The 23,341-nt window shown below is 41.9% G+C and overlaps 2 protein-coding genes across 9 annotated transcripts in view; both read right to left on the bottom strand.

Moving 5' to 3' along the window:
* Positions 1–1,129: 1,129 nt before the first annotated feature.
* BAG2 (BCL2 associated athanogene 2) lies at positions 1,130–9,278 on the bottom strand. The gene is made up of 3 exons (XM_027644909.1): positions 8,947–9,278; positions 2,941–3,050; positions 1,130–1,966 (listed from the first exon to the last, which is right to left on the bottom strand). Exons 1-3 carry the CDS (start codon positions 9,108–9,110, stop codon positions 1,566–1,568), a joined length of 675 nt encoding a protein of 224 aa, XP_027500710.1. The 5' UTR covers positions 9,111–9,278; the 3' UTR covers positions 1,130–1,565.
* A 6,640-nt stretch (positions 9,279–15,918) lies between these two features.
* The window catches only part of ZNF451 (zinc finger protein 451), a 38,317-nt gene continuing 30,894 nt past the window's right edge, over positions 15,919–23,341 (bottom strand). For 7 of the 8 annotated variants that reach the window (XM_027644930.1, XM_027644937.1, XM_027644938.1 and 4 more), the window contains 3 exons: positions 19,062–19,136; positions 17,429–17,461; positions 15,919–16,997 (listed from right to left, as the gene is read on the bottom strand). In XM_027644930.1, coding sequence (XP_027500731.1) covers positions 16,945–16,997; positions 17,429–17,461; positions 19,062–19,136 — 161 coding nt within the window. In that variant the 3' untranslated portion in view covers positions 15,919–16,944. The remainder of the gene's footprint in view (positions 16,998–17,428; positions 17,462–19,061; positions 19,137–23,341) is intronic. The other variant, XM_027644931.1, reaches the window with a different exon arrangement.

Below are 23,341 nucleotides of genomic sequence, written 5' to 3'. Positions count from 1 at the left end.
TTCAACTTAACTGTTGCACAGCATGATTTCTGAGAAAACTCATGCTGTGTATTATTGTAAAAGGTTTTATTGCTGTTGAATAGCTGGAAGATTTTAAAAGTGGAATTATAGAATTAATTTCACCAAACTCTTACAAACTTTTCACAGTCTCAGAGCTGAAGCTTTGATTGCTTTTGAAGCACCCACCTGAAGTGCTGTTTCTGCAAACAAAATGCAGTGACGGTGACGTTTTAGCAGCTGAGGTTTCCAAGAAGTACAGCTCTGAGTTCCCCTGCAGAGCCCTTGTGCCCATCCAAGGAGTTTAAAACCATGGATCTCCAGAGTGTTGCTTGTTAAGGAGCCTGACATGAAGCGCTCCCACCATGGGCTGGGGCCCTGAGAGCATCCAGATGTGATGCTCCAGCTGTAACACTCATTGCCACCAAGGTAGCTGTGGTTGGTGGCATCACTCCAGCTCCTTCCAGCTGAGCTTTAACCTGAACCAAGTTCAGAAGGCTGAGGGCTGAGCCACAGAGGTCTCTGCTCCCCTCAGGGCACCACCACCCTTGGGTGAAATAGTAGAAGACTGACAGACTACAGTGGGTTGCAAAATTCCAGGTACACCCTAAAATCTGCTAGTTTTGACCCACAGCCACAGAGCATGATGATGATGAGCAGTAATTACTGGGAGTGAGAGGGTGGAAGGAAAAAAAACCAAAACCCACTCACACTAAGAGTTAAGTAACACTGGATATAAAAAGTATCATGCACAAGACACAAATACTTTGTCTGCCAGTTGACAAGTCAATTGTTTTGCTCTGTGGCTGATGATGCAAAGTGGATTTGTGGTGTAATAGCTGATAAAATACAATTCCCCTTTCTATTATCTTTTAAAAGAAATACACAGCAACCTCAAGTTACTGTGAGCTAATGGGAGAAGGATGGTTGGAGAGGGCATTACAAGAGCCAGAGCTCATTTCTAGCCTCGGTTTTGACCTCTGGATGCATATATTGCTTTTGACTTCCTGAGTTAAAAAATGGAGGTATCTGTCTGTCTCTGTGATATGTTTATTCAAAATATTCAAAAAGTGTCAAATTACAAATGGTAATGTGTAGGACACTCTGTTGTTTATGAAAATACCATAAACAGTTTATTAATGGTTTTGATTTATTGCCAGGATTTATCTCGTCCCCCAAAAGTCTGGTTCACACACTACGTATACAGCAGAGAAAAGCTGAAATCTCATGATAGGACAAAACAACTTTAGTTTAAAAAACACCCAGGAGAATGGAGGAAAGGCTAGATTTTGAAAGTTTCTGTGAGTTCAGCAGAAGCACAATTACAATTTGCAGTAGAGCGGTATTGACTCTAGAGAGGAACTGATAGCGTTCCTTATTGCCAAAAGAAAATGCCAATGCTACCAAAACCCATTAAATGCTTGCAACTTGGAATCAAGGATACTTTGGTGCGTGTGTTTGTGTACATACGCGTGTGCTCGTACAGAGAATTTTTGTCTTGGCTTCTGTGTGCTTTTTACAGGCACTTGCTTATCCTGCGATTTGCCAGAAGCAGCCAGGAGGATTCATTAATCCTGTTTGCTGTTGCAAGACTGTCGAACAGATGATTTCTGATGCTCCAACAACGTGATGGACTTTTCAGAATTTTCCAAGTTTCTGAGCAGAGTCTCTAGCCGCCTTTTGATTTTCTTCTGATCTTCAATGGCACATCCGATTACCACAGACTGAAATTTCTGATCGATGGGTCCTGCCGGCACGTCGGATGTGCACGCACCGTAAAGCGATATTAAGCGCATTTTGGCGTCTTCCAGGTCATCTAGAAGTTTATTGACGATTTCATCAATCATCTTCGTGGCATGCAGTAGGGATTCCTGCTGCTGGGCATTCCGGATGGTTTCTACAGAAACCTCCACAGTGAGGGTTCGGCCCATCAGGCGATTGGCAGTCAAATTAAGTTCTTCTCTCTCACCTAAATTGAAAACAATAAAGTATCCTTGGTTACAGGCAAATACACTCTTGTGCAGATAGCATCATCAAGACGCTCAAACTGCTGTAACTTAGCAATAAACAACGTTTGTTTAAGTAAGTGACATTCAACAAGATTTCCAGAAGCCAGAAATGAGCTTTTTGCATTTGCCAAAGTCCTACTCATTTGATAGAAGCCAGTGTCTTCTGATTGGAAATGAGGCATTAAGCTCTACTAAAAGTGTAAGCAATGCTTTTCTACTGCTGACACAATGCTTACTGTGTCACATTAAAGCAAAGTGTACAATATTATCAGGAAACATTCATTAACAGAACTGGCCTTCTGTGCCACACTGAGGGAGAGATTTAGACAATATCCCAGAATACCATAAAGAGAAAACTAGAGGCCATGAAAAAAAATGGTTTTCTATTTTCTGAAAAAAAAAATTTCTTTTCTAAAATATGGACACAACATATTTGACATGTAGGCTCTTGAAGAGCCAATAAACCAGCAATTTAAAGCATCTAATACTAGGTTTAGGGAGTATATTTAAAGCCACATATCATACAACTACAACAATGATCTTAATCATCAGGTTCTTCCAGGCTGTACACTTTGTAACCTGTCCAGTAGTCAAAATCATTAAAATGCTGGGGTTTCAACTATATTAAATCATCATAATCAACGTCTCTCCCTCTGCTGAGCTATATTAAGCCTGATTTTGAAAATATATCAGTGAGCTGAGTATGGGCTTTCACATATACAGTAATGACATTAATGGTAGTTCATCTACCTAAACAGCATGAATTTACAGCTAAGAAAAGGGGATCTCGGGGAAATGGGTGGCCCTTAACAGCCGCAGCTGGCTCCAGTGCTGCACCTTTACTGGCAGCAAGGAACCATATCGAGCTGCTTCCCAAGGGACAGGCTGGTTTGACTTTGGGTCAGTTGGAGGGTATGGCAAAGCAGCTTCTCACCTTCACTGATGTGCCTCATATCCTGGCTGTTTTGTATATTGTGGATCATTTCTAGCAGGATTTCTTTCTCTTGTTCCATAGCAGATGCTGCGTCACGGAAAGCCTCTACCCTGTACATGGTTGAACCAAACAAAATGTTTAAATAATAAAATAGCTGTTCACCTATATAGCTGCCAAAAACTTATTTTTTAAACTTCAGCTTAAAGAAGTACAGTAATTTCTTAATTATCCATAAACCAGACTCCCTGATTTCACTACCTTTTCCTGTATCTTAACTTCACTTTTCAAGACTCAATATAGTTTTAAAAAACAAACAAATGGAGGGGCAAAACAAAACAACAGAAATTCAATCAGCCTGCAATTATCTATTTTACTGATAGTGCTGTTCTGTCCTATTCCACGGTTAATCTGGATACCGAGAGCCTTACAGTCCTACAGCCATGTAGCAGAAGTCCTTACAGCCAACTGGCAATTATTATCAGCTGCTTAACCAGAAGGGAAATGGACCGAGTCCATCAGGGAACTTGGCAGTGAAAGTGGCAGCTGCAGGGAAGGAGGCAGCAAAGGGCCCTGGCTCCTGGTGGTGCCCCCAGACCAGCAGTGCAGAACCCACGTGATCCACCTGCAAAGCAACAAACACTCAGAAAACTGAAATGCCGCCTTGCAGCTGAACAACCCCTTTCACAAAGGAGAAAACCCTGTGAGTGGGACAAAGTTCACACACTTTTATTAATGTGACAAGGTCTTCCCCAACAAGTGGTGTGCCTTGGTCACTGGAAAAAGAAACTGGACTTCCTGGCCCCACTGTCACTGGTGCTTTCCATGGAGCAATGCTCCATGAAGTGACTCACAGAGGGAGGAAGCTTCTGTGGGAGCAGCTCCTATTTCTGGGCATGCAGAAAAGCACGTAAGTCAGTTCCTCCTGAAACCAGACCCCTACTCCAGTCCTGTTCTCTGTGCTGAAACTCACATGTGATGCAGTGAGGGCAAGGGGAAAGTCCACTGGGAACTGCTGTCCCTGTAATTACTGGATCTCAAGTAAGCTGCGTGGTTTGGTGCCTGTGGTCTGCCCTCCTCGTGGCACAAGGCACAGACCCAGCTCGCCATGGGCAGTGTGAAAATGCCACATGAGAAATCTGAGTCCAATTCCTTAATTCATGTCTTATTCTCAGCCACAGAGAAAAGAACATCTGGGAACTCTAATGCAACACTTTGAAGACCAGGTAAAAAAGAGGGAAACATCCCACTCCCTTGGCTTTTCCCTGAAGACTCAAGGGTAGGGGCTTGCAGCAAAGCCATCAACTTGCAGCTTGTAAGGGCTGCACCAAAGCCATCAACTCTGCATTCCCATGCCCCACAGAAAAGCAGAGGATCACGTGAACCTGGCTGACAGTTTCAGACACTTGCAGCACACAGCTGAGAAGGTCTAGCTGCATCACGAGAATCCATCCATCTATCCTGAAATGTTTATCAAACCTGGCCAGAAAAGGAGAAACAAACCAAAACATTGCTAAGTCTCTTAGATGCACTGTGCTCCTCAACATTACTGAGTACTGCCCTGAAATGGTGCTGCCTCTGCAGAAAAAGGTGTATCTCTTGAGACAGGCACAGAGCTGCTGCTCCTTTCTCACAGGCTGGCTGAGGACAGGTAACTTCGGAAAATCAGCAGGAAGAGAAAAGAGGGTGAAAGAAGGCAGAAGAATGAGAGATTTGGGGATATAAATAGTCACGCTTCACATGCAGCCTGCTCATGAAATGGTTCTGTTTTACAAAATATTTTGCCTAATTTAGTCAGTGAAAGCACAGGCTTCAGGCCTTGGCTTTAATGTTCACTCTGAGGAAGAATGGGAAAAGTTAATGCAATGCAAATTCTTGCCGAGAGCAAATGCTTTTAATTATTATTTTGGACTGGTTAGTAAGAGCAATGAGGCAGGTGGAGTCATTTCATACTTCAGATGTCTTCACTTTATAATTTAGGAAGTCTAGCAAAATTTTCATAATGCCTTGCCATGCCTTTATAAAAAAAATAGTATTTTCACAATTGAAAAAATGTGGTTGCTGGAAAGCTGTAAATAAAAATTTCGAAGTGCAGAATTTAATTTTTAATAGTGTTTTTAAATCAGATTCTGTATATCATTGCATTGACTTAAAAACTATAAAGTTCTGCCTTCAGTAGACAGATCAAACTATGATTTCCACAGGCTTTCCTGGGTCCTAAGAAGAATGTGGAAAAACTGCATTGCAGAGATGTATCTTGAATTGGTACAGTTCTAAAGAAAGTGCCTAAAATATCACTGCTCCCAAAAGCCAGCTTGGTATGTGAGGTAGGACCTAAAAGCCAAATTATCAGAATTAATGTTGTATACTGGAAAAAAAACCACACCAAAACAAACAAAAACCCACAAAACCAAACCCATAGTTTACCAACTAGAACTTTGATTTACATTAATTTACAGAAAGTTCATAACCAAATCTTAAGAACTATTTTATTTGCAATAATTGCTTCTTCAGAATTATTTTAACCATTTTTTCAACTGCAATATAGAGTGCAACACAGCAATGGGACAGGGTCATTTCAGAACAGCGCTCTGGTAGGAAAAAAAAAATGAAAAGGAAACCACATACATCAACCTCAGGAAAATAATGCTTCAGAGAAGATATTGGGTGGCTTTACCAAGGTGAGAGACCCACCATACCCTCAATCTGTTTCGCTGCCCTGGCTTGTACCAAAGCCTCTGCCTGTCTCAGTGCTGGGGTGGGTCCCAGTGGCTCCCCAGCTACAGGCCAAGGAGAGACCCTGGCCTGGCAGGGACTGCGCACCTTTCCCTCCTTTCTTGTTGCAAGAGTGTCAGGACCACACCTTGCAGTCAGCTCTCATAACTTCTTTCCTAAAATGTGTCTTAACTTCACAGATTTCTTTAAATGTTTATTTTCTTTGTGCAGGGCACCAAAAAAAAAAAAAAAGAAAAAGGTTGGAGGAGAAACTTCTAACAGAGGTGACTGCTGTAGGAAGGAGTGGAAAAACAACCAGCCAAAGAATAGAAGGCAAAGAAAAAACACAAAATACTCATATTCATGCCTAGTTATCAATTATTTCAGTGCAGCAGCACGTCTTTTTCTAACAGATGAAAACATCCAATCATATTTTTACTTGGAGTGTATTTGTCACTTTGAACAACTAAATAGCCCATCCATTACCTAAGACTGAAGAATACATTCCTTACTTCTGATTTTCCCTGTCCAAGAGCAATTAGCTGTGCAGTGCCTTTCTTTGCTACATACCATTTATATGAGCAGAGCATTCCCCTGAGGAACAGGTGGACCAGCCTGTGCTTTTGTTTCCAGATGAGAAACTCGACACCTGCTTTCTTAGGACAGCTGCAATAACTCTGTCCTTTAAACTACTGACTGACTTAAACAGCTCACTGTTAAAGCCCATGTGCTAGAGGTGCAGATAAGTTTTCAGAGGAAGTAAGAAACATCTGAAGATGCTTTTTTCCTGAAATGGAGCTGAGCACACTAGACGGAGACAAAGCGGGGGCTTTCACTCTGACATCCTCAGGTGCTTCAGCTGAACGTCCATTCCCAGGTGAGCAGTCCCATGGACACAGGCATGAACAGTGGGGGAATATGGTTGATCCGAAGGAGAACAAGAAAAGTATGAAAAATTAGGTTAAAAAACCCCAAAATCAGAAAGAGTCTGACTTATGTATCATCACACCTAGAACTACGTGTTCACTTAACCACCAGAACACAGTGACTCATACACAAGAGACTCTGGTCCCCTTTCCAGCTGCTCCCGAGATATCTTGGCAGCCAGGGCAATGTGAAGGTCCAAGCTCTGGCAAGGGGCACACATGCCACCTACCCCCCTTGCCACCCCTGCCTGGGGCACTCACTCCCCGGCAGCCAAATTAATTCCCCTTTCCTGCTCACTTTCCAAACAGAAGAAAGCCCCTCCACAAACACCTGTCAGGGAGGTACGAAAATACCCCATTACTGTTGGAAAATAAGCCCTTACAGTGGTGGGAAAGGAAGAAAAAGGAAGGCTGTTCAAACTGGAGCATTTTACAATGGCTTCAAACAGAAAGAAGGTAGATTTATATATTAGGAAGAAATTCTTCACTGTCAGGATGCTGAGGCATTGGAACAGGTTGTCCAGAGAGACTGTGGACTCCCCATCCTTGGAGGTGTTCAAGGCCAGGTTGGATAGAGCCACTTGGTCTAGTGGAAGGTGTCCCTGCCACAGAAGGGGCTTTGGAACTAGATGATCTTTGAGGTCCCTCCCAATCCAAATCATTCTTTGATTCTGTGATTTCCAAAGGGATGAGAGTTGCTTCAGAGTTTGTCTGACCTTAAGCAACTTGAGAATTGAGGATTGTCAAGGGGTTTAATTAAAGACTGTAGTTCACTTTGACAAATTTTCACTTATATTTACAAGCAACATCTCAAGGGTCTATAGTTAAACCAAACCAGCTGGAGAATGAAGAGGTTTGGAAGCTTTTCCTCCTGTCATTCACATAACTTTGAAGTGAGGCACACTGATTAGTTGTGCATGGAAAAAAAATAAGACTTGAGTGACTTCTATCAAATTAGTTTGACTTTTTTTTAATGACTATTCTGCATTTAGAACTATGCCTGTTTGAAAGACTTGAAAATTTAATTGGACGTTTAATTTCTGGCTAACCAAACTGTCTGCTTTGTTTCAGAGTCACTCAGCAAATTTAAAACACATTTTTGCATATTCTGATGCTCATTTTGTGATTATATATTCATCATGCACTAGACCTGCAAGTAAGCAGGGAGACTTGTTTGCAGACTGTGATTTTGTTTAGTCAAATTCAGAGAAGTCTGCGAAGGACTTCAAGGAGATTTAATCAAGCTAAGTGAAAGGCTAATATAACAGCACATCAAGTCCACTCCTGAATAATGCAAAGTAATGCAGGCAGAAAGGGAAAAATGCAACTCCTGCATCCCACAGAGCTCTTTTAATTACAGGAAAGTCCTAGAAACATTCTGGGTGGTTCTGTGAAAGCCGTTGATCAATATGCAGCTGTAATGAAGGAAAGGGTGTGTTGAAACAGTACCAGAGGAGGTGAATCAGTGGCATCCTGCACATCTATCCACCTCAGAAAGGACACTGTGTAATTAAGCAGAGCTGAGAGAACAAGGAAGATGATTAAAGGCAAAGAATCATCTCTCATGAGGCCAAACTGGGAAAAGAAGTCAAATAGTATTATTTATGGAATGTCAAGTTTTCAAGCAGAAAAAGACATGACATGTCTTGGTACAACGATGAAATTCATATAGCATTTGCAATAACTTCGGAAAAATACACCTAAGCTGCAGAATATGATGCTGTTCACATTTTAGCTACAGGATTTAATACACCCCAGAGAGGAGGTGGACACGTACACAGGTAACAACATCCACAGCTGAACCAGTAAGCGCAAAGGGCGGTTTGGAAGACACGAAGGCTCACACACTTCAGCACTGCAGCTTGAAGGCTTGCCAGAGCCTCCGAAAGCCCGAAAGACACTCCATTTTATCTTCGGATTTCCTGCATCTTCTTATAAAACACCTGCCCGACAGATGCGGGACGGGGGCGACAGCTACGACCCACCGCGGGCTCGTACACGCCGTGTCACAGCACGCAGCCCATCCCCTGCCTGCTAAAGACTCCCCAAACCGGGAAGCGTAATAAATCCAAAGCAGTCCTTGGCGCTTTCTCTGAAAAAGTCTGTTTTCATACAGTCATATAATATTCCTATTTTCGTGTATTTCCAGGCCACGCTAGTTCACCTTAGAACATCAGCTCCCATTTTTAAACTTCGCCCCCGATAAGGGGGGACCCTTTTCCCTCGGATCTCTCAGGAATCCTCACCTCCCCCATGCCCAGCCCCGCCGGGGGAGGGCTCCGCGCCCGCCAGCGCCCCGCGCTGCGGAGCCACCGGCTCGGGGCCAGACGGCTCCGGCTCCCTCCCAGCGCCCGGCCCCGGGCCCCACCTGAGCTCCAGCTGGTCCAGGTTCTCGAGCAGGCGGCTGGAGCGGTCGGCCATGGAGGTGGAGCGGTAGAAGCGGCCCCGGAGCTGCCCTCCCGACTGCTGCTGCTGCTGCGGCTGCTGCTGCGCCCCCTCGCTGGCCTTGGCGCTGATCCTGGCCTGGGCCATCCCACCAGCCCGCTGCCGCCGGCGGAACCTCGCTGCGGCCGCTCCCTCACCGCGTCCCGCAGGCGGCGGCGGCGGCCGAATGCCGGCACCTCGCTCATGGCCAAAGAAGGAGCCGCCCCGCCGCCGGCCCCCGCGGCCACCCCGCCCCCGCGCCGGGCCCGCGGGCACCGCCTCACAGAGCGCGGCAGGGCCGGGCCGCGCCGCCTCGCCTCGGCCGGCACGGCCTGGGGGCGACGGAGTCACGGGCTGGGTAAGGCTGGAAGGAGCAGCAGTGGGTCATCTGGTCCAACCTCCCTGCTCAAGCAGAGGCATCCTACAGCACATTGCACAGGATTGTGTCCAGATGGTTCTTGAATATCTCCAGTGGGACTCCACAACCTCTCTGGGCAACCTGTTCCAATGCGTGGTCAACTGCCCAGTAAAGAAGTTCTTCCTCATATTCAGGTGGAACTTCCTGCGCATCAGTTTCTACCTGCTCTTGTCCTATTGCTCAGCACCAGCGAGAAGAGCCTGGCTGAGAAGACCCATTGATGAGGTTCCCCTCTCAGTCATCTCTTATGCTGAACACGCCCAGCTCCCTCAACTTTTCCTCGTAAGAGAGATTTCCAGTCCCTTGATCAGCTTAGTAGGTCTCCACTGGACCTGCTCGAGGAGCTCCATGTCTCTGTCCCCAGCCAACTTTGGGGTGGCTCAGCGGGGCAGTCCTGCCAGCAGACCGCACACCGCCTCCCCCCCAGCGAACATGGATCAACGCCGGCTGAGCTCATCAGCGAGCGGGGCACAGATGGCCCACGCATAAGGATGAGACCTGCAGCAGGACGAGTGTTCCCTGTTGTCACCAACACTGCAGTGTCACCCATGCCCTGCCCCAAGCGGGTGCCTGGAGCAGTGCCCAGCCACCACACACCCTGACACACGTGTGGCACCTCTGCACAGTCACCACACACCCTGACACACATGTGGCATCTCTGCACAGCCACCATGTGCTCTGACAAACGGCAGCCATGTGGTGCCTCTGCTTCTCTCTGCAGGCTTTGGGGGCACAGACAGAACCCGAGTTGCCCCTGCTGCTGTCTCCCAGTCCCCTTTGTGACAAAAGCAGCAAAACCTGGACCAGGCAAAAGCAGCATGAACTCTGGTTCTTGCTAAACCAGAAGCTACAATAGGAGTAATGAGGTTTCCAATATCTTTATTAACTTTGTTCAACAGGGTATGAGGATTTGCCTTCCAGAACTGATCTGTAGGGCTGGTTCATTGGTTTGCTCTTTCATTAAAGAAAATAAGAAACCCCACAACCAGTCAATGGTTATTTTTACGTAAAGCTATTAAAAAAGTGAGCTGCAAAACTGAAAACAGCTAAAAATGCAAGAAACAGGAGGAGAAAAAAATGAAGAAGGGCTTTATAAATCCAGCATTTGTGAGGGGAGAGAAAAGTTGAACCAGAAACAGCTCTTACTGCAAGCATAACCTGAACAGCATAAAACCAACTAGATACTGCTACTGATAGTGCATCTTTCTCTTGCCAACTTTGAGAGCCCCCTGACTACCTGCACAAAAGAAGCTGTTCCACCAGCTGTTATTGTCCAAGATTATACAAAAAGGCTTACTGGAAAGAAAAGTGGTTTATGTTCTCTTTCTGTGCTAGAAAGAAAAGTAATGCTAGGGGATCTACATCTAGTAATGACTTGTTCCAAGAACATATTTAAATTGACTGTATGAAATGGCACCTTCTCTCTCACAAGCACCAGCAATTCAAATCACACATAGGCTTTACTTGCCACTACTGTGAGTATTAAAAAAGGAATTTGCTTATCCCAAAACTCCAGGTTTGGGCAAATACCCCATGGTTCTAACAGACCAATTTCTGGCACTCAGCTAAGAGGGATTTTGTTGCACAGGGATACTGTTTTGTATGTGTATCCCGCTGTGATTCAAAATAGCTGTTTTCTCAGGCTCGTCCATTCAGAATGATATCATGTCCCAAGTACTCTCGTTAAATTAATTGCCTGAGTTTTCTTTGTTTTACATGGTTGGATAAGCAAGGCTTGTTGCCTGTGAGCTCATGGAAATAACTTCATTTGAACAATTGTTCCATCCATCTCTCTACAGTCTCTATAGAAGATAATTAAAATCCATTTCCCGCCCCAAACAGAAACCATTTGTAACCATGACATATAGTTTGCAGCCATTTATTTCCTCGGATCTTTGTATCTTTCCCATGTCAATTTATTTAGCATCAATTAGATTGGGTTTAAAAAGCAGAAATCAAAGTAGGTAAACAGCTCTGAACATTTTTTCTTCCTAGCACAGGGGTTTAATTCCATACAGGTAGAAGCTGCAAAGAAATACAGGCACAGAACAGCTACATATGTCCAAACATATCACATTTGGCTTACCCTCTAACACCAAAATGACATTTTACCCTAGAAGTGAGAATAGCAAAAACTATGGAAAAAAAATGCAAGTTTAAAAGTGAAAATGGCCTTCCACGACAAGCCTTGACATTACTGCCTGTGAAAACCAGGATTTTCCCATTTAGAAACTTGGAAGGACCTTGAAAATTGCTTTTCCTGCTCTCTGGGATGGTAGATTGCTCCCATCCCCTCTACTTCTTGCTGAGGTAAGTAAAGGGACAGTAATTAATCTTCACTTTTCCAAAATAACAAGCAGTTGGGCTGGAAAGATGGGAGTTCACCTCTAGAGGAAGAAAAGTGACTCTCCGTTGAACTGGGAGAATTTTGCTGACACAAAGGGCAGGAATTGGGTCCTTCGGGGCCACGAGGAAATGGGAGGAGGAAGGGCCTACACATCTGAAACAAGCCCATATTATACACTCCTCCTTGCCATCTATGGTGAAGCACAGTCAGGACTGCTGGTGATGCCACACCAGCACCCCGCTCTCCTCATCATCTGCACAGCTGTGTCCATGTGAAGGGCTGCACAGCCCTGCTCTGGCTATGGGCACCAGTGAGAAGAACATGAGGAGAGTGTGTATTCCGTCATTCCTGCATTCCTACCTGAGCAGTGAAACCACTGGCTGTCCCTTGTTTAAAGTAAAGTGTCATAAAAAATGGGTACTGCTTGCAAAACAGAGCAATGTACAGAAGTCTGATTCACATGCACAAAGTCCCTTAAGGCAGCAGAAAGAGCAACTTTCCCAGGTCTTGGACATCTGATGTATCTGTAGAAGTTCCAGAGCCAAGGAGATGACCTACACCAAAAGCACTGCAAATTGTCATGCTGCTAAATAACACCTTAGTTCCAGCTTTGCCTTATTCCAAACCCTGATATATACCTTGTCACATACCTTAACACTTATATATGAGCTGTCATGGAACAGGATCAAAGACAAAGTCCACACCCAAGAAATGCCGTCCAGGATTATATTCCTGCCTTAACCTACAGGAACCTAATCTTTTGAAGCTGAAAGAGGGGAAATTTAGGTTAGGTATATGGAAGAAATTCTTCACTGTGAAGGGTGGTGAAGCACTGGAACAGGTTGCCCAGAGAAGTTGTGGATGCCCTATATCTGAAGTGTTCAAGTTCAGGTTGGATGGGGCTTTGAGCAACCTGGTCAAGGGGGAGTGTCCCTGTCTATGGCAGGGGGGTTGGAATTCTATGATTTTGTCTCTTCCAACCCAAACCATTCTATGATTCTTTCAAGAACCTTATGCAGGTGTTATGGAAATACAACAGTTCCCATGCATAGTAGAAGGATGCAGCCATGGCTTGGGCCAGCCAACCAAAACCAGCTTGCAGTCTCCCCAGCACTGTAACAATAGCAAATAAGATGGGCCAACCTGAGTTTTCAGGAGATGTTTTCAATCAAAATACATGTCTGCCCCCTCACTTCACACCTGCTGAACCTGCGCTGCTGTGTCTTTACTACTGTTGTTACCAATGCTAATTAAAACTAGCCCTGGGTTTGCCTATACATGCTGCAGTCATTTTATTGTGTGGGCAAGCCCCAAGGTCCCAAACCTGCCAGAAGTCTGAATGAAGTCCTCTGTCTCAGGAGCAAACTCAGAGCTGGTATGACCATTTTGGGGCATGCAGCAGTTCATTCTCACTGGAGGCAAGTCGTCTAATAAATGAGCCAGTAACTTCAGTACAGCTGCAGATGCTCAGCCAATTGACAGTGGAGCTCTGAGCAAAAAACCAAAGGGAAGGACCTTCAGAAATTAGGATACTGCAGTCAAAGTGAACTTGCAGAGATTTACAAAAGGGAAGGACTTTCAGAAATCAGGATAGTGCAGTGAAAGTGAACTTGCAGAGAACTGGAGTTCTCTGCAAGGAGAACTTTACATTAAATTTCCAGGCATGCAGAGATTTGTCTTTCAAGTGCACATTCAGCATTCAGAAAATGTGCCACAAATTTTCTGACCTGTTTACATCCACTTTTAGAATATCTCAGACAGTATTATTTGACCCAGATTGTTACTACTAAGCTCCAAACCACTTGAATTAAGAATTTCTACAGGAAACCTGAAGGGGTTAGGAGTGGCAAAGGAAAATGCAAATGCACTTTCATAAAGCTGCTTAGCTGGAAAGAATTGCCAGAAAGTATCTTTGTGCTAATGTCAGCCAATTTTTCTGAATTCATTTTGAAACAATTCATCATTCATCCTCCTCACCTCCTTCCAATTTACAGCAGTCAGTGTAAACATAACCAGGACAGTACAAGCAGATGATAGAACACTTTCCTTTTAAGAAAGACGATGGCGTAACTTCATACCTCTATAAACTTCACTATATTTGGTAAAGATTTGGTAAAGGTTTGCATTCTATGACCACCATAGGAACAGTGGCGGTCATTTCTGTATACTTTGAAAAGCTAAGAAAATTCATCCACTACCCAAAAAATATATTCAAAGCAAGTAGCTTACAATAAGCTAATCTCTTTTTTTTTTTTTTTTTTTAAATATTATTAAACAGCAGAAGCAATCAGGCAGGCATAACACTTCAGTGCTCCAGTGTCTTAAATAAAAGTTGCAGGGATTTATTTGGTATCTCGCCTGGTGTCTGAATATGACCAAAAGAGGGATTTTTTTTGATAAGAAAGAATGTGGCACGCAAAGCACCGCAGAGGTAAGAGCCTTATACCAATCTCAACTTGTCATAGTTTTCAGTTTTGTAAAACTTAATGCATGGATCATACAGAAATTAAGAGCATTAAAATCAACAGCTGGTAGTAGTCAGGTAGAGATTAGACTTTTTCCCCATTAAAAATAAATACAAAAAAAGCACCACTGAATTACTTTAGACTAACAAAGGATGAATTCAAACATCACCACAAAAGTAAATTCTCTTAAAAAGGGCAGGACAAATCACTTCTAGTACAAATGTAAAGGATGCTGGGCAAGCTCCTTTTAACAGACAAGTTGTGCTTGTAAATGCAGGCAAATCTCTCAGCATATGCAGGAAAAACCTCAAAAATTTCAGCCAGTTAAACAAGACTCACCAGCCAAAACCATTAAATTCTGAAACATATTTACAAGACACCTTTTTCAGTTGAAGAACAAGGTGTTCAACCACAAGATGTTGGTGAGTAACAAGTCACATGTCTGTACACGCAGTGTTTTAAAAATCTAATTTTCTCTGCTCTTCTGGAAACAGAAGTATCACAAGCCTGTGATGGCAGAAAACTTCACAAAGAAAAATTTCATAGTTAAGAGAGAAACTCAAAGAGACCAAGGAAAATGAGACCAAATTTCAAGACGTTGCCAATTCTCAAGACTACTGTTACCATAAAAAGAATATAGAAACTAGAACTTTATTAAGTTGTTTTATAAAAGCCAAAGCAGCAGTGGTTGGGATTTGCTATTTGTTTTGATATGCAGACGACAAGGCCAATACAATGTGTTTAATGACTGCAGCTTCAAGTATAGAGAATGTGTGTGTACACAGGTTTTTGTTTTTTTTTTTAATGCAACCAATCAAGTCATGGCCCATCAGGTATGAACAAACTTTACATTTATGACAGAAAAATTGTTATGAGAAATAAAGCACATAATCAAATTCTATGTTACACAGCAGACTCTGGAGAAAATTGTCTACCCAGGCTTTAAACATTGTTAAGTCAAACAAAGAACTTTCTCAAGCTGAAACTTCTTTTCATGTGAAATGAATTTCCAGCTTTAGGGTCTACATGAAAAAAGAACTGCCCAAAAGCCTCTGTACCTTAGACTGAGATGCTTTTGAGGACGAAAATTGTTTTCTCCTTCATTCCACCCTTTACTAGAAGTACTTGGTGTGAAAAATTTTGGAAACTGATTTAACTTGAGTCAGTAGCTAAAGGGAACTCAAAATCTTCCAGAATAGGGCTTCCTCAGCAGCAGCAGTATGAACTACACACCTAGATTAGATCAGGAGTACAATTAATCTGAGACTGGCAGCTGGAAAACAAGCAGCAGACACAAGTGAAAAACATTTAAGAGGTCCTGTTCACTCTGTAACACTTGGGTGTCAGAGTCAAATGTACTGTAAGTGTTCAAACAATTTTCTGTCATTTGAACAGTTTCTTCAAGTTGTATGATTGCTAATGAATACTGAGATACCTCACTAGATTCTTCATTAATTCTACTTGTTTCAGCGAAAGCAATTATATCAGAATCATGATTGGAAATAAACCAGTGCTAGTCTTCCAGCTTTTCTAACCATGATGACAAACAGCTGTAGTTATTCTGACTTTTTGGAACAGTGAGAAAAATCCAGCCTTCTCCACATCTTACTCTACACAAAAGGTATTTGTTTGCATAATAAATATTTAGGGGTACAGCAGGTAGAATCAAACTCACAGGGGAATGAATACTAAAAGAATTAAGCTGGCCTTTTATTACATTGAGATTTCTTACTGACTGACAACAATCATTAACTGAAGTATAATAGGCTAGTAAAGCTGGACAGTTTGCATAGGTATTTTTAAACAAAAAAGAGAAAGATGACAGATAATTTTAAACACAGAAATAATCTCACCTAAAATAAGGACAATACAAAAATAATTAGCAGATTTACATTAATTTATCCAAGGCCACCTCTTCATGAACAGAAGGGAGCTAAGACCATAGTATATAAAAATAACACAATTTAAATTCTCTCAAATCTATTCCAGACAGAAACTAGGAAGTTCCCTTCAAAAGTTGTTCCTGCTTCAGATGAAGGAGAGGAACTGAACTCGAACTTGAAGCCATCAAATCCAACACTCTACCATGCTACTACTGAAAAAATAAAGCTCGCAAACTAACTGTACAACCTGTGGTCCTGATTCTGACATTTAAAAAATTATGAGAGACAAAATTATGGTCTATGAAATGAGACTGGTCACAGGCATATGTTAGTTAGGCCATACGTTCAATATAAATCTGTGATCTAAGCTTCTCTTTATAATAAGATTAGCTAGGTAAATCTGAGTTTACTATTTTTATCTGTTGCAAAGATCACATGAAAAAGTAAATAAAGACAATGACATTTTGTGACAGAGAAATTAAATACAAGGACCAATTAGGAAAAAAAAAAGAACCAGGAGCCCCAAAATACCTAGTAAGACTAGCCTACTAATTAGGCAACAACTTATACAGATAGATTGGAGAGGCTTAGTCATCACCTATTAGAAACAAATATGCAAAGGCTTCAAAAATTTATTTTTATCATACACAATATAGTGCAGTGAATATGAATAAACTCCGGCTGTTCATCAGTACAACAGAGAACATCAGATTATAAATCTAACTATTTTAGATACAGATGTGTTTTTAAAGTGGTATTTCTGAACCCTTGTAAATAGATGAACAAGCTTCCATTTCTGTAAGCAGTTCTGATGACAGTTCATTTACATTTACATTTCCTCAAGGCTCCTCTTGATAGCTTCTTGCAATTCTACATCTTGCTCTGTACAGATTAAAAAAAAAAAAGATTATAATCTCAAACTGTAGTTGATAACTAGTCATAAACACAACTATCTTAATATTACTACATAAAGCAACAAATTACTTCTGTGAGCAATGTCAGTAGACAGCAAAAAACCCCAGAGAAACGGATGAACATATTTTCCCTACTGTTGTATGCTATCTTTTCAACACTTCAAAATATAGAAAATACCTTTACAACTTTCCACTGTACTAACTAGGGACAGCCCAATGATTACTTTAGGAGCGTGATGCAACTATGTATTTAGTGGTCAAAATAACAGCAAGATTAGAACCCATGTGTATGCACCAACAAAAATAAACAAAGCATTAAAACAAAACACACACACAGAGAACAAGCAAAGAGGTTTCGGTCTTTTCATTCCAGTTCCATATCCATAGATATTCCCATACCTACATTCTGACTTGTCACTCTCGGTAGAAAGGCTAGGCAAGTAGAGAAAAAGTCACTATCAACAGTAAGAATAGGCTAGATCAGGGCTATACTGTAACATTTTTGTTGGGGGGGGGGAAGACTGCATTGTAACCATGTGACTTGTTAACAACCTCTCTTAAACAACTTTCATAATACTCAAAAAAGAAACTTCGATTTTGCACTACATTTAGGTAGGTTTGGGCACTAATTGTTTGGTGTTAGTGGATTAAATATCTTAAGTTAGACAAGGCATGTATGCACTGGAAATATTAAAATCAATAGTATAGTTGGAAAAATTAAAGCAGCTTTCAGACACGCTGTCATTCTTGAATTATTCCTCTGCTTTAGGAGGACATAAGCACATCCTATAAAAAAAAAAAAAAAAAAAGCCGTCTGTTCTTATGACAAAAGAAACAGAATTTTAAAACTTTAATTATTGTTGGGCTGTTGTACGTAAGGCTGAGATTTGGAACAGAGATTGTATCAATGAATGCCCTCTCATGTCAGCAGAGCCATATTCATGCACCTGGACTTTCCTGTAAAATCCAGTACTACTAATAAAAGAGTTTCTGAAAGAAAAACATTACATGGTCACAGAAACAAACAAAAAATTTTGAAACCACAATAAAGCAGAAAACCATTTGCAGACAGCTGCTTGCATTAAAATATGTTGTCATTTAGCCAGTAGGACTGTGCAAAAATCCAGAATAAGGTCCAAACTGTGACTCATCTGAAGCCAGGCTGCTTCATAAGGTCAGATGCCTTCAGCAATGCAGCATCAGAAGTGGGACCTCCTGTATGCACCAAATGCCACTGCTATCCCTGTACTAGAGGGACATGAGCACACCTTTCAGTGCTGGAGATGAATTTAACAACAGTATTTGGTAACAGTTGGTAAACTTATAACTGAATTTTACCACTGAGTTTGTACAAATCTTTTGGTTGGTTGGTTGGTTGGTTTGGGGGGTTTTTGTTTGTTTGTTTTTTGTTTTGTTTTTTTTTAGTTCGTTTTATTTCCATCAGGTAGAAGGTCAGAATCAAGCCTTTAAGCAATAAATGATTTTCAAAGTGCACTGTAGTTTGTCACCAAAAATTCATGACTACACCGTATGCACATCACCAGTAAGCACAACAGCAAAAGGATGAAAGCAGTTTCAAATAAGGTAAGATAGGATGTGAACGGACAGATTTACTGCTGATTCAAACTTCTGCATAAATCTACAGCTGTTTTAGGAGACGAGAGTGCTTTATTGACATATGATACCTAATTCTGAATTATTTATTCAGAAGTTCAACTATTTAGTCAGTAGTTCTACTCTGAGAAAACACAGCCATATTAAACTGGTACAAAGTGAACTCAGTCAAGTCTTGAATTGCACAATACTCTGTCGTACCCCAGTGAAATAGATTTTCAGTCTGCTGGCATACTTTTCAGGTTCAGAATTTTAATTTATAGCTCATCACAGTGTTCTTCACTACTCATGACTGCCCAGCACAGTTTAGACAGTATTGCTAAGAAGTCACTTTCTGTAAAACTGATTGTAAGCTTAGTTTCTGTATCTTCCAAAATTAGTAGTGCTCCTGAATACAGCAAAGTAAAAATTAACAGACCTTCTTGGTTTTTTATTTCTTCTAAGTTCCTTTTCACTGTTAGTTTCATATCTTCATCCTCTTCGCTGTCTGAACCTTAAATGCACAAACAAAACATAAATTAGACATTGTTTCTAATAAAGACATTAACAGCCTCTCTTGATTTCTCTTACTGTAACAACACTGAAGGTTAGATTTGAAGAGTACACCTGTTATGAACTAAAATACCAAGACAAAAATATACATTCTAGTATAGTTTAAGACAGTAACTCAAGAGAGTTATTTTTTCAGCTTCCTTCTTTCCCTTCTCCCCAAAATCTACAGGCAGACTGCTTTAATTTTATATTATTTTAAAGCAGTAACAAGAAATAATAGGTGCAGAAGTTACTGTGTCTTCTGCACTTTGTTTTTTGGTTTTTTTTTTAGTATTCAGTTATTAAAAAATATCATTACTTGCTTTCTATAAAATGTATCAAGGATTTAATTATGGGAAGAAGTACTATAGCATGTCTCTGCCTACACATGACCACAGCTGTACTTTGTTGCCCAAATACTGCATTTGAACAACGGTATGCTAAAACTCAACTGAGCAGTGCAATTCAGCAGATGTTGTTGTTTCAAGTCTCATAGAAGCAGAAAGTCGATACACTTAATTTAATCTGCTAATTCATCACAATCCAGCTCAGCCAAAACTCCACCACATTTCCCTTTCTTAATAACACTCTTCACAAGGCTGGTTCCCAGCTCCAGAGTGACAGCTCTATTTTGAAGTGTCTAGGAGGGATTTGTGTACCTAAGGTGGTAGTGTTTGGTTTTTTGTTTTGTTTTGGTTGGTTGTTTTTTCCCATTGAACAGAGCCTCGGTAAAATACAGGTTAAAAAGTAAGCCAATGAGTCACATTATGTATTCATTCTCCTGCTACAGGCTATTGCTATTTTGGGAGATGGTCTCTCTGATGACGTCTTACAGTATTAGCAGTCAATCAGGTCTCCTACAGTCATACCAACAGAAGGACTTCTCTTAAAGTCATCACATTTATTAGTACATCAATGTACTTCTGATTACATTAACCAGCAACGAACATTCCGATATGGCCATCCAATTTACTGACTGTGTGACTTCTGGCATTTTAAATTACTCAACTTAGGTATTCAAAGGTACACTTTCCACAACTTGTTTTGAAACCCCTGACATATAACCTGTTTGAGCAGCAACCTTACTGACTTTCCCAATTCCAGGAATACAAACTCCAACAGCTGGCGTCAAACAGTGATCAGCAGCCCCGAAAGATGCCAGAAATAGATAGATGGTCCTTCTCCAGTCACTTGCCAGACTAACTGTGAACCCCTTCTGGAGCTCCCTACTATTTCTGGGCAGAAGAAATACTATTTTTTACATCATTTTCCAAAGCAAACAAAGCAAAAGAAAGAAAAATCCACACAACTCCCCAAAAAGAGCAGTCAGTACAATTATTATTGAACGGGAGGAAAAAGTACCACGTAAAAGGCTTTTCACAAGTGGCTTCTCCCTTATTAGCCATCCTTTTAATCTTCTAGTCTGGAAGACATCTCAGACTGCTCCAGCCAATTCTTTATCCACCAACAAGTCCAAACATCAAATCCACATCTCTCCAATTTAGAGATAGGGATGTCATGTTGAGACTGTGTCAAGGCCTTACAGAAGTCTAGGCAGATTACATCAGTCACCCTTCCCTTGTCAACCATTGCAGTTGCTCCATCATAAAAGGCCACCAGACTGGTCAAGCAATGCCACAGAATGGCAGAGGTTGGAAGAGACCTCTGGAGGTCATTTTGTCCAGCCTCCCTGCTCAAGCAGGATCATCTAGCTGGCTGCCCAGGACTATGTCCAGACAGTTTTTGAGTATTACAAGGAAGACAATGTAGTGGGGAGCTCCAAATCTGTTAGTTATGACCTTCCTGAATGAAAGGATCACCTCCCTCAACCTGCTGGCAACAATCTTCCTAATGCAGCCCAAGGTACTGAGCCACCAGAGCACAATGCTGGCTCATGTCCACCAGGACTCCCAGGTTCTTTCCTGCAAAGCTGTTTCCCAGCTGGTTGACTCCTGGCCAACATATACCGATGCTTGGGGCTATTCCTCCCCAGGTGCAGAACTTTGCACTTCCCTTTGTTGAACTTCATGAGGTTCTTGTCAGCCCACTTCTCCCTGTCAAGGTTCCTCTGGATAGCAGCACAATCCCCTGGAGTAGGAACTGCCACTCCCAATTTTTGTGTTATCAACAGACCTACTGTGGGGACACTGCCCCACCATCTAGGTCATTAATGGACATTAAACAGGACCAGACCCAGTACTGACCCCCGGGGTACACAGGTGGTTCCTGGCCCCCATCTGAACTCACCATGTTCCAAGTCTGGCCATTCAGCCAGTTTTCAATCCATCTCAGTTTTCTCATCCATCCCACACTTCATAAGCGTATACTCCTGGCACTGCTGGCATCTTCTGATGGGGAATGTTTAATTTTGAGGAATCAGACACATCCTGTCTCTCTTGTCAAAATGCTCAGCACATGCTACAGGCTCCCAACTCCTCTGGGGTCAGAGGAAAATCCATTGCCCAGTTTCAGAGCCAAGAGATCTTAAGACAGACCCTCTTCGCTAGTACATTTTATTAGATAAACATAAGCTAACAACCTCTGACTATACCTGTTGTCTCAAAAGAAATTCTACTGCTCACTACTGTCCTCATATACCGACATATTCCTGCTGCAAGAACGAGAAAACAGGAAGGCAAACTCTGGAGGAATATAAAGCTCAGAGATTAAAAAGATTAAGCCTATAGATGGAAGCAAAAACAGTGATTTTTTGATATGAGTCTCATAGAAACCTATTCTGGGAAGAGACTAGTAACATTCACAGAATGCAAGCGCCACCCACTGTCCTGCCATCAAAGCGCCACAGGTTGAATTTGGATTAGTTGCCCACACAGCTCAGGATAATTTACCACTATATCTAATTCTCTTCTCTTGCAACCTCCTCAGCTACCACCATCCCTTTAATAACTTCCATCAGGTTTACCAATTCCTGTGTCTCACTAGGGATTTGATTTCCCTTCCCCAGCCTTCATCCTGTTCCCTTGCCACACAACACACCTCCTCTGTCTATTCCATTGTGCAGTTTCACACCCTCACCTTCACTTTTCTCTCCTGCAATGCTCCTTCTCTTAGTCTTTTCAGTAATTTCCAATCTCACCTATCTCTTTTCCATCCCAATGTACTGTGACATTCATACCACACTTAACTTACTGTCTCTCCAACCACTGACCCTTTTCTCTTTACAGGAGGTGTCTGGAGTTTTAGTGCTACTTTAAGGATATAATATGTTACCTCATTCAGGATCCTAGTAATTACTTAGCCAAAAACTTACGATCAATACCTCATCCTTACCTTTGTTCGCAATGATGTTTGGTATGATCAACTATGTTGCCTTTAAAATACTGTTCCCTTGGCTTCTAGAATCCTTTCCTTTATTCCTTCTTTAGTATGTTCCTAGAGGATCCTTCCCACAAACTCCTTCCCAGTACTTACTTCTCTAATCTGCTTCTTCATGAAGGTAACATCATCAGAAAATGCCAATTCGGCTACTCCCTGCTGAGGGTTCACAATCACACAAGACCTCTCCTCCTCCACACAACCCAAAGCTTCACTCTAAGTATCTCCCTACAGATGCTCATTCATCTGTTCATTCAAGTGTAACACAACTCAAAATAAAGCTCTCAATCCTTCACTCTCCTCCAAATCCACTTCTTGGAAACTGTGGGCAATATCATCATGGTCACTAAGAGTTTCATTTAACCTTCATCTTAGACAATTCACAACAAGATTCACAACATCTCAAATTCACAACAAGATTTAACTAAACCTTGAGGATTTCTTTGTATTATCTGATTGGTGAAGTCTTCCCACTTCATCCACTTGGTTACAGTTATTGTTCAGACTCATTATGCCCCAGGGAGAAAGCAATATATTGAGACCTAAGATATACATACATTCAAAGACGCACACAAGAAATGCCACTGACATACCAAAGGCAATAGTAACTTCCTGTTGTAGCTAAACACAAGGTTATAATTGAAGGGTGACTTTCTTATCATTCCCTACTGCAATAGGCTGTGGCTGCTATAATAAAGGAATAGACTCTTACTACAGTAACTACAATTCGTTCATGGCGCATCACTCTGCAGATGTTCATACCTTTCACATTCAGTTTCTTTGGGAAGTGGGGGCTAGAAGCTGTGACCTATCTTTAGTCATCTGCAGTTT

Source organism: Corapipo altera, unplaced genomic scaffold (genome assembly GCF_003945725.1).
Source record: "Corapipo altera isolate COAL_440 unplaced genomic scaffold, ASM394572v1 2, whole genome shotgun sequence".
Lineage (NCBI taxonomy): Eukaryota > Metazoa > Chordata > Aves > Passeriformes > Pipridae > Corapipo > Corapipo altera.
This window is presented reverse-complemented; position numbering and strand designations above follow the sequence as displayed.